Here is a 16,770-nt window from a genome sequence, read left to right on the forward strand (position 1 = left end):
TACTCCTAGTCTGTGACGTCACCAGAGCATCAGCCACTGTCAGAGCGTTTTCGATCACGTGACCAGATATTGATTATTTAATGATTTTTAAACTCTAATTACATAAAAGTAGCAGATATTTTTTGAAAATATTGACCGAAAATTATGTTTAAATGTTATAATAGTCAGAGTAACAACAACATCTTTTTAATATAGGAAAATAGCCTATTCGTAGGCAACGTTGCGCAACACGTCGTAGAGTGGACGTGTTGGTAGACATGAAATTGAGAGGCGTATAGCGCGTGTGGCGCGACGCAGCGCAGTACGCATTTTTGTAACTTCATCAAATAGGACTGCGAAATTGCAACGCGACGCGATTGGGACGCGACACGCGCCTGCGCCAGGTCGCGCGGCGTTGCTCTTTGCGCCGTGAAAAAGGCTTCGTCGGTTTTCTTTTACATATATATCTACATGATTACTCTGCGCCGCGCGCGATTAGCCGAGAGGTCTGTGGCGCTGCAGTCATGGACTGTGCGGCTGGTCCCGGCGGAGGTTCGAGTCCTCCCTCGGGCATGTGTGTGTGAGTGTGTGTGTGTGTGTGTGTGTGTGTGTGTGTGTGTGTGTCCTTAGGGTAATTTAGGTTAAGTAGTGTGTAACCTTAGGGACTGATGACCTTAGCAGTTAAGTCCCATAAGATTTTCACACACATTTCAACATTTGATTACTCTGCACTTCACAGTTAATTGCCTGGCAAATGATTCATCGAACCACCTTCTAGCTATTTCTCTATCGTTTCACTCTCGAACGGCGTGCGGGTAAAATGAGCGCTAGGCTAATGCCACACTGGGCGATTTTCTCCCCTCGATAATAATCGCGGCTGAAATAGTAGCCTAGAATGCCACACCTCAAACGATTACAATCGCGGCGGATGAAGTCCCACTGACGAAAGCGGGTGCCGCACTAGCGACAAAAATCGGTACCTTCTGCGGTTGTGTTACCGCTAGCCATGAGACACACCATGCATGATTAGATTAGATTAGTACTTGTTCCATAGATTATGAATACGACACTTCGTAATGATGTGGAACGTGTCAGGTTAATAAAAGGTGTCTATGCAAGATATTACATTACACAAAATATTACATGACACTATTAGTTTTAATTTTTTGTGGGGGTTGGGGAAATTACCCACTTACTATATCCAAAAATTCATCTAATGAGTAGAAGGAGTTGCCATTAAGAAATTCTTTTAATTGCCTTTTAAATGCTATATGGCTATCTATCAGACTTTTGATGCTATTAGGTAAGTGACCAAATACTTTTGTGGCAGCATAATTTACCCCCTTCTGAGCCAAAGTTAGATTTAACCTTGAGTACTGAAGATCCTCCTTCCTCCTAGTGTTGTAGCCATGTACACTGCTATTACTTGTGAATTCGTTCGGATTGTTAATAACAAATTTCATAAGTGAATATATATATTTTGAGGCTACAGTGAAGATCTGTAGCTCTTTAAATAATTGTCTGCAAGATGATCTTGGATGAGCTCCAGCAATTATTCTGATTAAACGCTTTTGTGTAATGAACACTCTTTTACTCAATGGTGAGTTACCCCAGAATATGATGCCATACGAAAGCAGAGACTGAAAATAGGCACGGTAAGCTAATTTACTCAGATGCATATCGCCAAAATTTGCAATGACCGTAATAGCATAAGTAGCTGAGCAGATCCTCAGTGTGTTTTTTTCCAGTTCAACCCTTCTTTAATGCATACACCTCGAAATTTTGAATATTCTACCTTAGCTACAGATTTCTGATCGAAGTCTATATTTATTGATGGTGTCATTCCATTTACTGTGCGGAACTGTATATACTGTGGTTTGTCAAAGTTGAATGAGAGCCCATTTGCAGAGAACCACTTAATGATTTTCTGAAAAACATCGTTTACAATTTCACCAGTTAATTCTTGTCTGTTGGATGTGATCGGCAAAAAGTACCTGCTTTGCATCTTCGTGAATATACACTCCTGGAAATTGAAATAAGAACACCGTGAATTCATTGTCCCAGGAAGGGGAAACTTTATTGACACATTCCTGGGGTCAGATACATCACATGATCACACTGACAGAACCACAGGCACATAGACACAGGCAACAGAGCATGCACAATGTCGGCACTAGTACAGTGTATATCCACCTTTCGCAGCAATGCAGGCTGCTATTCTCCCATGGAGACGATCGTAGAGATGCTGGATGTAGTCCTGTGGAACGGCTTGCCATGCCATTTCCACCTGGCGCCTCAGTTGGACCAGCGTTCGTGCTGGACGTGCAGACCGCGTGAGACGACGCTTCATCCAGTCCCAAACATGCTCAATGGGGGACAGATCCGGAGATCTTGCTGGCCAGGGTAGTTTACTTACACCTTCTAGAGCACGTTGGGTGGCACAGGATACATGCGGACGTGCATTGCCCTGTTGGAACAGCAAGTTCCCTTGCCGGTCTAGGAATGGTAGAACGATGGGTTCGATGACGGTTTGGATGTACCGTGCACTATTCAGTGTCCCCTCGACGATCACCAGTGGTGTACGGCCAGTGTAGGAGATCGCTCCCCACACCATGATGCCGGGTGTTGGCCCTGTATGCCTCGGTCGTATGCAGTCCTGATTGTGGCGCTCACCTGCACGGCGCCAAACACGCATACGACCATCATTGGCACCAAGGCAGAAGCGACTCTCATCGCTGAATCGACACGTCTCCATTCGTCCCTCCATTCACGCCTGTCGCGACACCACTGGAGCCGGGCTGCACGATGTTGGGGCGTGAGCGGAAGACGGCCTAACGGTGTGCGGGACCGTAGCCCAGCTTCATGGAGACGGTTGCGAATGGTCCTCGCCGATACCCCAGGAGCAACAGTGTCCCTAATTTGCTGGGTAGTGGCAGTGCGGTCCCCTACGGCACTGCGTAGGATCCTACGGTCTTGGCGTGCATCCGTGCGTCGCTGCGGTCCGGTCCCAGGTCGACGGGCACGTGCACCTTCCGCCGACCACTGGCGACAACATCGATGTACTGTGGAGACCTCACGCCCCACGTGTTGAGCAATTCGGCGGTACGTCCACCCGGCCTCCCGCATGCCCACTATACGCCCTCGCTCAAAGTCCGTCAACTGCACATACGGTTCACGTCCACGCTGTCGCGGCATGCTACCAGTGTTAAAGACTGCGATGGAGCTCCGTATGCCACGGCAAACTGGCTGACACTGACGGCGGCGGTGCACAAATGCTGCGCAGCTAGCGCCATTCGACGGCCAACACCGCGGTTCCTGGTGTGTCCGCTGTGCCGTGCGTGTGATCATTGCTTGTACAGCCCTCTCGCAGTGTCCGGAGCAAGTATGGTTTGTCTGACACACCGGTGTCAATGTGTTCTTTTTTCCATTTCCAGGAGTGTAGAATGGCAAGTCATTAATATGTATTAAGAACAGTAGAGGACCCAAGACCGAACCTTCCGGCACCCCATTCTTGGTTGTTCCCCAGTTTGAGAAATCACCAGTTTTTTGCATATTATGTGAACTGTCATTCAAAACTAAGATATTTAGCTGCAGTAGCATTATATGTAGGTTGACATCGCGGAAGGCATAACCGCCAACAAAAATGTTGGATTCATCCAATTATTATGAATCGTCCAAGTGAAGGAAAGTTTGTGTTGTTACACAAGAAACTTAGAAGTTATCCGAAGAAATTCTTTGATTATTACCAGATGACCGTAGCATCTTTCGACTTACTGCTCTCAAATACTGAAACTAACTTACAGAAGAAGGATACCAAGTTACGCGACTGCGTTGGTGCGGAAGAAAAACTTGCAGTAACATTGACGTACGTTTTTCAGTTAAATATAGTAAGTAATTTATGGACATGAACATACACTTAACATAAACTAGGTTACATTACAAGTTCATTTCAGCTGCCTCATCACTTGTAATATTCGTCAAATGACAAGATCGAGTCTTCATCCGGCAGTCCAATAACTGGTGAGAAATAAGTGATTAGACTCTCAGGAGTAGGGCTTAGTAAGCTTGTCAATGTCGACGTACCTGACGGTGCAGTATTTATGGAGTCAGTAGTAGTGCTGCACTCTATAGTCATTTGGCTGTAAGATTTTATTAATTGTAATGTTTTTATTTTAAAGTCTATTTAGTCGTCGGTAGTCATTTGTTTTAAATAAGACAAAAGAGATGTCAAAAACAAGTCATCAGGATCCTTTTGTGGTGCAGCACAAGTTGAACTGTGTGTCAAAACTGTTATTAACCCTCTTTCAAATGGATCATGAAGTTTCCTTTTATTTGCTTTAGCAGTGGAAGGCTTAGAGCGGGACTGTTAGGTGGCGGTGCATTGTCTTAATGATACCTTTCTGCTTCATCATCCTCAAGAATAGAGGCATCACTCATATTTCCTGAGGTCCTGAAGTTAAAAAGAAACATTTTTGGATAAACCCCCATGTCACTTTGTACTGTGCAAATTTGTGTGATGTGATAAGTATATAGCAAGTCGGTATTGAGTAGGTAATTAACTACCATATCCATTGTAAATATATTTAAATGTTACAAAATTGCAGAAGAAAGTTTTTACTTACTGCCTCAATTCCATGGCTTCTTGCAGGAAATACATCTGTCTTTAGTAGACATATGGTTTCTTTTTGTAGTCGTTGCGCTGCCACTCTTTTTATTTCCTTGTAATATTCTTTCAGGCTGCGACTGTATGCATCATGCATATTTTTCCACCGTTTTTGTACTTCTTTTCCTGTAGGAACGTTAAAAAAATTATTCTTACACCTGCTCATTAAAATTAATAAATTTCCATCAACCTGATATTGTGTTTTATGCTCTACTTATTTATAACAGGTATCTTGGAACGGGATGCCCCATGAAGCCTCTGCAATATGAGTTTTTACTTGTACTAGTCCATTCAACTATTGCATCTATAACTGAAGATACATGCAGAGAAATTTGGAACTGCGTACACCAAAGTACATACCAAGGCCAACGAAAAATGACTTACAAAAAATAGCTCTGAATTTTGAGAAAACTACAAATTTTCTTTACAGCATAGGTGCCATTGACGGTAAGCACATGTGGTTGGTGAAGCCCTGGAATAGTGGAAGTATATTTTTTTTATTGGAACACGTGAGGCAATACTGACCTTACGACTTATCTTGGAAGAAAGATTATGGAAGGGCAAACCTACGTTTCTAGCATTTGTAGACTTAGACAAAGCTTTCGACAATGTTGACTGGAATACTTTGTTTCAAATTCTAAAGGTGGCATGGGTAAAATACAGGGAGCGAAAGGCTATTTACAATTTATACAGAAACCAGATGGCAGTTACAAGAGTCGAGGGACATGAAAGGGAAGCAGTGGTTGGGAAGGGAGTGAGACAGGGTTGTAGCCTCTCCCCAATGTTATTCAATCTGTATATTGAACAAGCAATAAAGGAAACAAAAGAAAAATTCGGAGTAGGTATTAAAATCCATGGAGAAAAAATAAAAACTTTGAGGTTCGCCGATGACATTGTAATTCTGTCAGAGACAGCAAAGGACCTGGAAGAGCAGATGAACGGAATGGACAGTGTTCAGAAAGGAGAATATAAGATGAACATTAACAAAAGCAAAACGAGGATAATGGAATGTAGTCGAATTACATCGGGTGATGCTGAGGGAATTAGATCAGGAAATTAGACACTTAAAGTAGTAAAGGAGCTTTGCTATTTGGGGAGCAAAATAACTAATGATGGTTGAAGTAGAGAGGATATAAAATGCAGACTGGCAATGGCAAGGAAAGCGTTTCTGAAGACGAGAAATTTGTTAACATCGAGTATAGATTTAAGTGTGAGGAAGTCGTTTCTGAAAGTATTTGTATGGAGTGTAGCCCTGTATGGAAGTGAAACATGAACGATAAATAGTTTGGACAAGAAGAGAATAGAAGCTTTCGAAATGTGGTGCTACAGAAGAACGCTGAAGATCAGATAGGTAGATCACTTAACTAATGAGGAGGGATCACAAATTTAGCATTCGAGGGCAGCGTGGAGGTTAAATGTCGTAGAGGGAGACAAACAGATGAATACACTAAGCAGATTCAGAAGGATGTAGGTTGCAGTAAGTACTGGGAGATGAAGAAGCTTGCACAGGATAGAGTAGCATGGAGAGATGCATCAAACCAATCTCAGTACTAAAGACCCCAACAACAACAACACAAGAAAAATTTGTACAAATTCAGAGTATTTATTTTTTTGACTCTTTTAAAATATTGAAAATAGTTTGAAAATACCTCTAAAAACACTATATTAAATCATGCAAAGATTCAACACAATTAATTAAATTGTTTTGGCGCAACAAGTTTGTATGCATGTCAAACTATTAGAGGGAGAAGGAAAAATAAAAATTAAATTACTGTTTTAGTAGTTGTCTTGGCGAAAGTTATGCCAATTGTCATAAAACTTTACATGCACTTATATACAAGTATGTACGTACATCATCTTACCTACTGCATTTTGTGCTTCCAGTGATCACGAGTTCCTCTTCTCAGCTCCTACAACATCTAAATACACCTTCTTCCATGCTTCTGTCATCAGCAGAATCTTGCAATTATATGGTTTAGAGGCAGGGATATTTCTGGACCTCAATTCTTATCAGTTCATATCACTAGCAGTCGAGACGACGGGCATCTTATCCGCATTGCTGTAACAGATTGTGCAGCCACGACTCGATCCCCGAGACAATAGATGGGGACATTTGCAAGACAACAACCATCTGTACAAACAGTTCTACGACATTTGCAGCAGCATGGACTATCAGCTCAGAAACCATGGCTGCGGTTACCCTTGACGCTGCATCACAGACAGGAGCTCCTGCGATGGTGTACTCAACGACAAACCTGGGTGCACGAATGGCAGAAAGTCATTTTTTCGGATGAATCCAGGTTCTGTTTACAGCATCATGATGATCGCATCCGTGTTTGGCGACATCGCGGTGAACGCACATTGGAAGCGTGTATTCGTCATCACCGTACCGGCGTATCACCCGGCATGGTGGTATGGGGTGCCATTGGTTACACGTCTCGGTCTCCTCTTGTTCGCATTGACGGCACTTTGAACAGTGGACATTACATTTCAGATGTGTTACTACTCATGGCTCTACCCTTCATTCAGTCCCTGCGAAATCCTACATTTCAGCAGGATAATGTATGACCGAATGTTGCAGGTCCTGTGAGGGTCTTTCTGGATACAGAAAATGTTCGACTGCTGCCCTGGCCAGCACATTCTCCAGATCTCTCACCAACTGAAAACGTCTGGTCAATGGTGGCCGAGCAACTGGCTCGTCACAATACGCCAGTCACTACTCTTGATGAACTGTGGTATCGTGTTGAAGCTGCATGGGCAGCTGTACCTGTACACGCCATCCTAGCTGTGTGTAACTCAATGCCCAGGCATATCAAGGCCATTATTATGACCATAGGTGGTTATTCTGGGTACTGATTTCTCAGGATCTATGCACTCAAATTGTGTGAAAATGTACTCATATGTCAGTTCTAGTATAATATATTTGTCCAATGAATACCCGTTTATCATCTGCATTTCTTCTTGGTGTAGCAATTTTAATGGCCAGTAGTGTACATTGTCTAGCTACGTGCCTATTGCCCCACTGGATCCGCACCTGGTGTGGAGCTGGCTCTTCTATAGCATATATTGAACAAATGTTACCTCAGTGCTCCATTGGGCAAAGAGAACTTGTGAACTTGTAAGTTAACCAGCCTGTTCCTCTGAACCAAGACACAGTTATGGTGAGAGATAAAAGATTCTTTAAAAGATTGTATTTTGTCATGACGAACGAACTTAAATTAAATACCAGATTAGAGCTCTTTTGTATTTAATTCTTTGCAGTGTGTAGGAACTCATTGTGTTCAAGACTAAAAGCATGGATACCTCCTACTAATAGCCACCATTTTGAACATATATGAAAACAGAACACATCTGGTTGCACTTGGTACAGGTACCATGCTAGCAGTGGTTCTAGTTGGAGCAAAAAGTAATTATCAGAGTACAATGACGATACCTCATAATGTATTTCTAGTAGACTATGCATCAAACTCCATTTTGATGAAAAAAATTATTGTTATTAATGTTGTATTTATGGCATTGCAAAACAGCATTTCCATTATTTTTAGAATGACAGTTTAAGTTAATTTTTTTATGGAATGTACTACCATTTTATCATTTTATGTGTATATGGTGGGAGGGGGAGGGGTATTGATTACACATTGGTCTGAGAAATATTTATATGATAGCTGTAGCTGATTCATCATGTATATACAACTCCACATCTAACTACTTTATTCACTGTAAAACTCTGTATATTTAAAAATGTAATGATGATAGAAAACACACTAAACAATTCTCAATTTTGTAAAAATTATTTTTTTGCTGTTTCTGGGTTTGGACATTAATCAATTGTTGGTTAGCAGTCCAAACTACATAATATTCTTCATGCAGAGAAAGGAGACACTGTACAGTGTAATGCATTAGATATATTGTGTGAAGTAGGCTATGTTAACTTGGTGTGGGACTACACCTGAGACCAGCGTTTTTTTAAAAAAATAAGCCTTTCTGGTTTCGTCTTTTGCTGTCTCTGTACATGCAAATGTCATATACGTTGGTACTAGTTCTATCCAAAATATCGTTCCTCCAGTAGATACTTTTATACATTTCTGACTGTAATTTTCTTTATAGTTGATTGTAATGAAGAAGCCATGCCCCAGATACGAGAAAGAACTTCAGCAGATGTATAATTCACCAGAAATACAAAAAATTAATGAAGAAAACTCTGAGCTGTATAAATATTTGTCTAAACACACAGGAAAAACCATTCAGAGTATCCTGGATGTTGAATATCTGTACAATACTCTGGAAATTGAGGTACGTACAGAAAATGCTCCTTTTAATTAACTCATAAATTAAATCTATAACTGATAATAAAACATGAATATTCTGTTTGTATATAGAATTTGAGTGGTCATATCATGAAACAGGTTTCAGAAATAGGCTACATTCAAATACATGCCACATTTAAATAACAGAGGTTTAGAAACAAATAAATTTCAGGGCAATAAAAACAGGTACAGAGTGAAACAGTAATATCTTATGAAGGTATTAAAAGGCACAAAAATAGTTTAAGTATATGAATGCTTGCCATGACATAAACAAAACACCGTACCAGATCACAAGCAAATGTAGAGAGTAAATAGCCTAATTCAAAATGTGCTAACTGGAACTTGGACCCAGATCAGTGCCTTTTATGAGTAATGCTCCTAAAAAGTGAGCTATCTAAACACATCTCATGGGCTGCCTCAGTTGGCAAAGATCATAATTCAAGTACCAGGCTAGCACCTACTTTTCATCTAGCAAGGAGATTTGTAACAGTGTACGCTTCGTTGTAGAGTGAAATATTCTTTAAAGGTAAGTTGATAGCTGCTAAAGATTTGCAACAATCTTCTCCTCCTCTCTTGTGTGGCTTTGTAGTTATGGGATACAACCCAGTTCATGGTTTGGCAATTATTTTTATTTTTACTTTGTGGACAGATGCCCTATGCTGTGTGTTGTACCTGTTCTGTGACTTGTGTGAAATATGCTCTGTGTACCATATCCTATTTAAACTGTTTGTCTTTAATTTTGTCTGATGCGGAGATTGGAGACCAGCCCAGCATATGCCTAGAAAAGGGTGACAAACTGACTAAAAGCCTCACTAAGCAGGGAGAGGTACCAAAACAAAGGCTACTAATCTAGTGCATGGACACAGTACATGTCTGGCTGACCTGTTGTCTCATAAGCTAATATGCTGCAACTTATGCAACATATTTAGAAGAGAGAAACTTAATTTTTCAAGACAGGTGTTTACTGTAGTAAACAAAAGTTGGCCCACTCAGCTAGCTGCACTGATTACCAGGTGGAAAGGTGTGCCAGTCCCCGGCATGAAGCCGCCCGGCAGATTAGTGTTGAGGTCTGGTGTGCCAGCCAGCCTGTGGATGGTTTTAAGGTGGTTTTTCATCTGCCTTGGTGAATGCAGGCTGGTTACCCTTACTCTGCCTCAGTTACACTATGTCAGCAATCGCTGCGTGAACACTGTCTCCATGCATGTGTACACCATAATTACTCTACCATGCAAACATTTGGGGTTACTCTACTGGGGGCCGAACCACACAATAACCCTGGGTTCAGTGTGGGGTGGCGGTGGGTTGGTTGGACTGCTGTGGTCTGTTGTGGGCTTGTGAACCACTGAGGGCTGCGACAGGAAAAAGCCTCTCTGTTGTTTCTGTGTCCCTGGTTCAAGACACTAAATAAATAAATAAATAAATGAATAAATGAATAAATATAAACAAACAAAAGTTTAAGTTGATGATACTACAGCCGAACTGTGAACATTTGTTCCAGTTTAAATAAGTAATCACTTGTCTTTGTTGGCCACCAGATTAAACTACAGTGTTCTAAGCTCACTAAAGGACTCAGCTGTGATAACACTCAGGAGTGACTTCTAAGTTGTCAAATAATTACTGGGTATTGACGCATTAAGTACTTCGTGCACACACAAATGGTAATCAAAAATAGTACTTTCCACATTCACTGACTACTACCTCAAACAACTACTGGAACAGACTACATGAATGACAAATATTTCATATATATTTCTGATAAGTACGTCTCAAATTATAGGCATTATTAACAAGAAAACAAATTTTAGTCATCATATTGCCATTTTAGTAAGAATTGTTACTAAACGTATGAAATAAATTTGCAAGAAAACTGTATTTTGAAAATGTTTGCTATAGTAGATTATTAAACATTAAATTGCATCGAATAAGATCATAAATTAAATTTCGCACAGACCCTGCAAAATTAAATAAGAAAATTTATCTTGAATTTAACATAAAGTTTAAACTTACCAGTTAAGATTCTTTGGGCAGATTCTTCACATATATAGGTGTAAATCACACACCTTGGTTTTGTACTAGGTATAACAGAATTTCTAACTTTTGTGCCACCATTCATGGATCAGTTTGGTGGTAAAATAGAGGACAACAAATGTATATTTGAAAAGTTAAATTCAGTATTTAAAGGTGGATATAAGTGCCTTTCATGTTGGAAGGCAATTGTGAAACCAAATGAAGCACCTGGCCAGTACGGTATTCCTCTCATGTTTTAAACGGATTATCCAGTTACATGTGAGAGGAAGATATTATAGATTACCCTCTTGCATTATAAGGGTGACAGACAATCCTAAAAGTTTTAATCCTATGTTAAATTGGTAAACATATCAAACCCACCATGCCAAATACTCAGTGGCCATAATGACACTGAAACAGAAGGTGACAGCGAGAAGGTCAAAATACTAAATTACTTCTTCCAAAATTGCATCACTGCAGAAAATTTCTCTGCAGTTCCTCTTCTCAGTTGTTGCACTAATGCTAAAATAACATATATAAAAATAAGTGACTGTGATATAGAAAAACAACTGAAAGTACTCAAGAGAAGGGAAGGTAACTGGGCCTGATGTAATAGCTTTACAATTCTACATAGCACATTGAACAAAACGTCCGCCGCTCGTTGTCTCGCGGTAGCGTTCTCGCTTCCCGAGCACGGGGTCCCGGGTTCGATTCCCGGCGGGGTCAGGGATTTTCACCTGCCTCGAGATGACTGGGTGTTTGTGTTGTCTTCATCATTTCATCATCATCCAGGAAAGTGGCGAAATTGGACTGAGCAAAGATTGGGTAATTGTACGGGCGCTGATAACCACGCAGTTGAGCGCCCCACAAACCAAACATCATCATCATCATCATTGAACAAAACGTTCTCTTCTTGTAGTAGCAGCCTACCACAGTTCACTAGAGGAAAAAAGTGTTTCAATGTTGTTGTTGTTGTCTTCATTACAGAGACTGGTTTGATGCATGTCTCCCTGTTACTCTATCCTGAGCAAGCTTCTTAGTCTCCCAGTACATACTGCAACCTACATACTTCTGAATCTGTTTAGTGTATTCATCTCTTGGTCTCCCTCTACGATTTTTATCCTCCACACTGCCCTCCAATACTAAATTGGTGATCCCTTCATGCCTCAGAATATGCCCTCCCAACCAATCCCTTCTTCTAGTCAAGTTGTGCCACAAATTTCTCTTCTCTCCAATTCTATTCAGTACCTCCTCATTAGTTATGTGATCTATCCATCTAATATTCAGCATTCTGCTGTAGCACCACATTTCCAAAGTCTCTATTCTCTTCTTGTCTAAACTACTTATCGTCCACGTTTCACTTCCATGCATGGCTACACTCCATACAAATTGTTTCAGAAACGACTTCTTCATGCTTAAATCTATACTCGATGTTAACAAATTTCTCTTCTTCAGAAATGCTTTCCTTGCCATTGCCGGTCTGAATTTAATATCCTCTCTACTTCGACCATCATCAGTTATTTTGCTTCCCAAATAGCAAAACTCATTTACTACTTTAAGTGTCTCATTTCCTAATCTAATTCCCTCAGCATCACCCGATTTAATTTGACTACATTCCATTATCATCGTTTTGCTTTAGTTCATGTTCGTCTTGTACCCACCTTTCAAGACACTGTCGATTCTGTTCAGCTGCTCTTCGAGTTCCGTTGTCGTGCCTGACAGAATTAGTGTCATCGGCGAACCTCAAAGTTTTTATTTCTTCTCCATAGATTTTAATTCCTACTCCGAATTTTTCTTTTGTTTCCTTTACTGCTTGCTCAATATACAGATTGAATAACATCGGGGAAAGGCTACAACCCTGTCTCACTCCCTTCCCAACCACTGCTTCCCTTTCATGTCCCTCGCCTCTTATAACTGTCATCTGATTTCTGTACAAATTGTAAATAACGTTTTGCTCCCTGTACTTTATCCCTGCCACCTTCAGAATTTGAAAGAGAGTATTCCAGTCAACATTGTCAAAAGCTTTCTCTAAGACTACAAATGCTAGAAGTGTAGGTTTGCCTTTCCTTAATCTATTTTCTAAGATAAGTTGTAGGGCAGTATTGCCACACGTGTTCCAACATTTCTACGGAATCCAAACTGATCTTCCCCGAGGTCGGCTTCTACCAGTTTTTCCATTTGTCTGTAAAGAATTCGTGTTAGTATTTTGTAGCCGTGGCTTTTTAAACTTATAGTTCAGTAATTTTCACATTTGTCAACATCTGCTTTCTTTGGGACAGGAATTATTATATTCTCCTCGAAGTCAGTGTATTTCGCCTTTCTCATTCATCTGGCTCAACAGATGGTAGAGTTTTGTCAGGACTGGCTCTCCCAAGGCTGTCAGCAGTTCTAATGGAATGTTGTGTACTCCCAGGACCTTGTTTCGACTTTGGTATTTCAGTGCTCTGTCAATTCTTCACACAGTATCATATCTCATATTTTATCTTCATCTGCATTCTCTTCCATTTCTATGATATTGTCCTCAAGAACATCGCCCTTGCATAGACCCCCTATATACTCCTTCCACCTTTCTGCTTTCCCTTCTTTGCTTATAACTGGGGTTCCATCTGAGCTCTTGTTATTCATGCAAGTGGTTCTCTTTTCTCCAAAGGTCTCTTTAATTTTCCTGTAGGTAGTATCTATCTGATCCTTAGCGAGATAAGCCTCTACATCCTTACATTTGTCCTCTAGCCATCCCTGCTTAGCCATTTTGCACTTCATGTTGGTCTCATTTTTGAGACGTTTGTATTCCTTTTTGCCTGGTTCATTTACAGCATTTTTATATTTTCTCCTTTCATCAATTAAATTCAATATCTCTTCTGTTACCCAAGGATTTCTATTAGCCCTTGTCTTTTTACATACTTGAACCTCTGCTACCTTCACTATTTCATCTCTCAAAGCTACCCATTCTTCTTCTACTGTATTTCTTCCCCCCATTCTTGTCAATCATTCCCTAATGCTCTCCCCGAAGCTCTCTACGAGCTCTAGTTCTTTCAGTTTATCCAGGTCCCATCTCCTCCATTTCCCACCTTTTTGCAGTTTCTTTATTTTTAATCTACAGTTCTTAACCAATAGATTGTGGTCAGAGTCCTCATCTGCCCCTGGAAATGTCTTACAATTTAAAACCTAGTTCCTGAATCTCTGTCTTACCATTATATAATCTATTTGATACCTTCTAGTATCTCCAGGCCTCTTCCATGTGTTTCAAATGAATGTAAAAATGTCCAGGTCATTTACATTTTCAAGAATCTTTAGCTAAAAAATGCACACAACTATGGGCCTATACTGCTGATGTCAGTTCATTGTAGAATTTTAGAACACATTTCAAGGTTGCCTATTATGACTTTTCTGGAGACCAAAAATCTGTTCTGTAGCCATCAACATGAATTCTACAAATGTGTATCATGTGAAGTGCAGCTGACTCTGTTCATTCATGAGACACAGAAGACAGTTGATACTGCTCATGTTGATGTGGTATTCCTAGATTTCTAGAGGCTGTTAGGTACAACAATATTATGAACCTTTTCATAATATTGTTGTACCTAACAGCCTCTAGAAGTCTACTATTGCTACTCACAACACATATGACACATTGAGTTGCAGACAGGTGCAATGAAAAGACTGTTACACATTAAGCTTGTGGCCAAAGCCTTCTTGAGAAAAGAGAGAAAATAAAACAAAGCACACCTCCTGCACACATAGCCTCTATCTGCCGCTGCTCTGGCAAGAATGGCCAGAGACAGTGGTCATGTGTACTTGAGATGTGCTTGCTTGTGTGACTGTGCATGTGTTTTCATTTCTTTCCTGAAGAAGACTTTGGCCAAAAGCTCAGCGTGTAACAGTGTTTTTGTTGAGCCTGTCTGCAACTTAGCTTGGCATCTTTACAGTGAGTTGCGCACTTTCCTTTTCATAATATTGCTGATATTCCAATCTGGACTCTCCACTGTTAGGTCTTTCATACAGTTACTCACTGTTCTCTAATAAAAAAATGTGAGTCCACACACTATCAGACCAGCTTTGTGACTGAAATGTAAAGTTCGTAGGAAATGGAACACAACATTTCATTCATAATGGAGTGAAACCTTCTGACATGAAAGTAACTTCAGTCATACTCCAACAGAGTGATACAGGACCAGCACTGTTCACAATACATAAACAATCTAGTTGATATTCATCAGTTTGTGGATGATACTGTTGTATGTAGAGAAGTTATAACACTATGAAATTGTGGCAAAATTCAGGAAGAAGACTTGCTGATGATCAACATTTGGTGCAGGGACCAGCAGTTAACCTTCAACATAAACAAATGTAATACACTGCACATAAGTTGATGGAAAGACCCATTGTTGTGTGATTACATGATTGTTCAGTACTAATTGGAAATGGTAACATACTTTAAGAATGTGGTAGTGAGCATACAGAGTGATTCAAAGTGGAACAGTCACATAAAACCAACTGTAGGAAAGACAGATGCCAGTCTGAGATTCATTGGAAGAATCTGCAGGAAGTGTGATCCACCCATGGAGGTGATATCATATGGAGGTAGCTTACAAAACCCTCATTTGGGCCGATTCTTGGGAATTGCTCATTAGTGTGGGATCCTAAACAGAATGAGTTTATAGAGAAGATCAAAAGAATAGCAGCACAATTCATTTAGTAAGTAGTCTTGTGCATCACTTTTGTGATTTACTTTAAAAATTCCAAGAGTATGCATTTCTAGAAGAGTCTAATAATACACTGATTCTTCCTACATACATAGTGTGGAAAGAACATTAAGGAAAATTAGATTCAAAAACACATGGAGGCTTACCAACAGCGGTCATTCCCATGTGCCATTTGTGACTGGAACAGAAAATGGAGGAAGTGACAGTGATACAAAAAAGATCCTCCGCCATGCATTGGAAGGTGGTTTTTGGAGTATAGATATAGATATATTAGGTCGGTGCATAACTTCGTAGTGTCTCTTTTTCTCATAAGTTTAGTAGACACAACAGATACACATAACAGGGACTTTAGTCAATAATAATATATTATTCTTCACTATTTACAACAGTCTGCCACCCATGGGGTAACTTTTCAATTCTGTGTCTGTAGAAATCTTGTGGTTTTGAGGCAAAGAACCTGTTTAGCCATGTTTGTAGCGCATTTTCATCCAGAAAGGAAGTTCTTTGAAGGTTATTCGATAGAAATCAGAAAAGGTGAAGATCTCGGGCATGAGATAATGTGGGTGTGGAATCATATCCCAACCTGACTCCTGAATAGCATTTTTTGTCAGTCTAGCAGTATGTGGGCAAGTATTATCATGCAGTAGCATCATTTAATGCAGTCTTCCAGTATTCCTGGTTGCTGTTCTTTGATTGTGTCTGCAAGACATGTTAGTTGTTGACAATAAATGTCAGCACTGATGGTTACATTTTAGGGAAGCAATCTGTAGTACACCGCACCATCAGCGTTCCAGCAGGTGCGTAATATTATCTTTTGTAGATGCATGCAGGTCATTGTATGGAGAACTGCTGCACTGTTTGGGCTGCACCATTCCCTTATTTTCTTTGTGTTAGCAACAAGATAAAATTTCTTGTCACCAGTAACGATATAGGATAGGAATGGTTGCTGTTGTTCATGAGCCAGTTGATGATGAGCAAGTAGAGATGCACATATGGCCACCTGCTGATCTTCATGATTTTGGCTTAGAGTATGCGGTAACCACACATACAATTTTTGAACCTTCCCCATTGCATGCAAATGTTGTATGATGGTGGAATCGCCACAGTTAAT

At 40.4% G+C, this 16,770-nt stretch overlaps 1 protein-coding gene across 1 annotated transcript in view; it reads left to right on the forward strand.

Annotated features, from left to right (window-relative positions):
- Positions 1 to 16,770, forward strand: part of LOC126183942 (lysosomal acid phosphatase-like) — a 266,338-nt gene that overhangs the window by 224,940 nt on the left and 24,628 nt on the right. The window contains exon 4 of the mRNA XM_049926291.1: positions 8,750 to 8,935. Within this exon, the coding sequence (XP_049782248.1) occupies positions 8,750 to 8,935 (186 nt within the window). The remainder of the gene's footprint in view (positions 1 to 8,749; positions 8,936 to 16,770) is intronic.

The sequence above is a fragment of the Schistocerca cancellata genome, chromosome 4 (assembly GCF_023864275.1).
Source record: "Schistocerca cancellata isolate TAMUIC-IGC-003103 chromosome 4, iqSchCanc2.1, whole genome shotgun sequence".
Taxonomy (NCBI): Eukaryota; Metazoa; Arthropoda; class Insecta; order Orthoptera; family Acrididae; genus Schistocerca; species Schistocerca cancellata.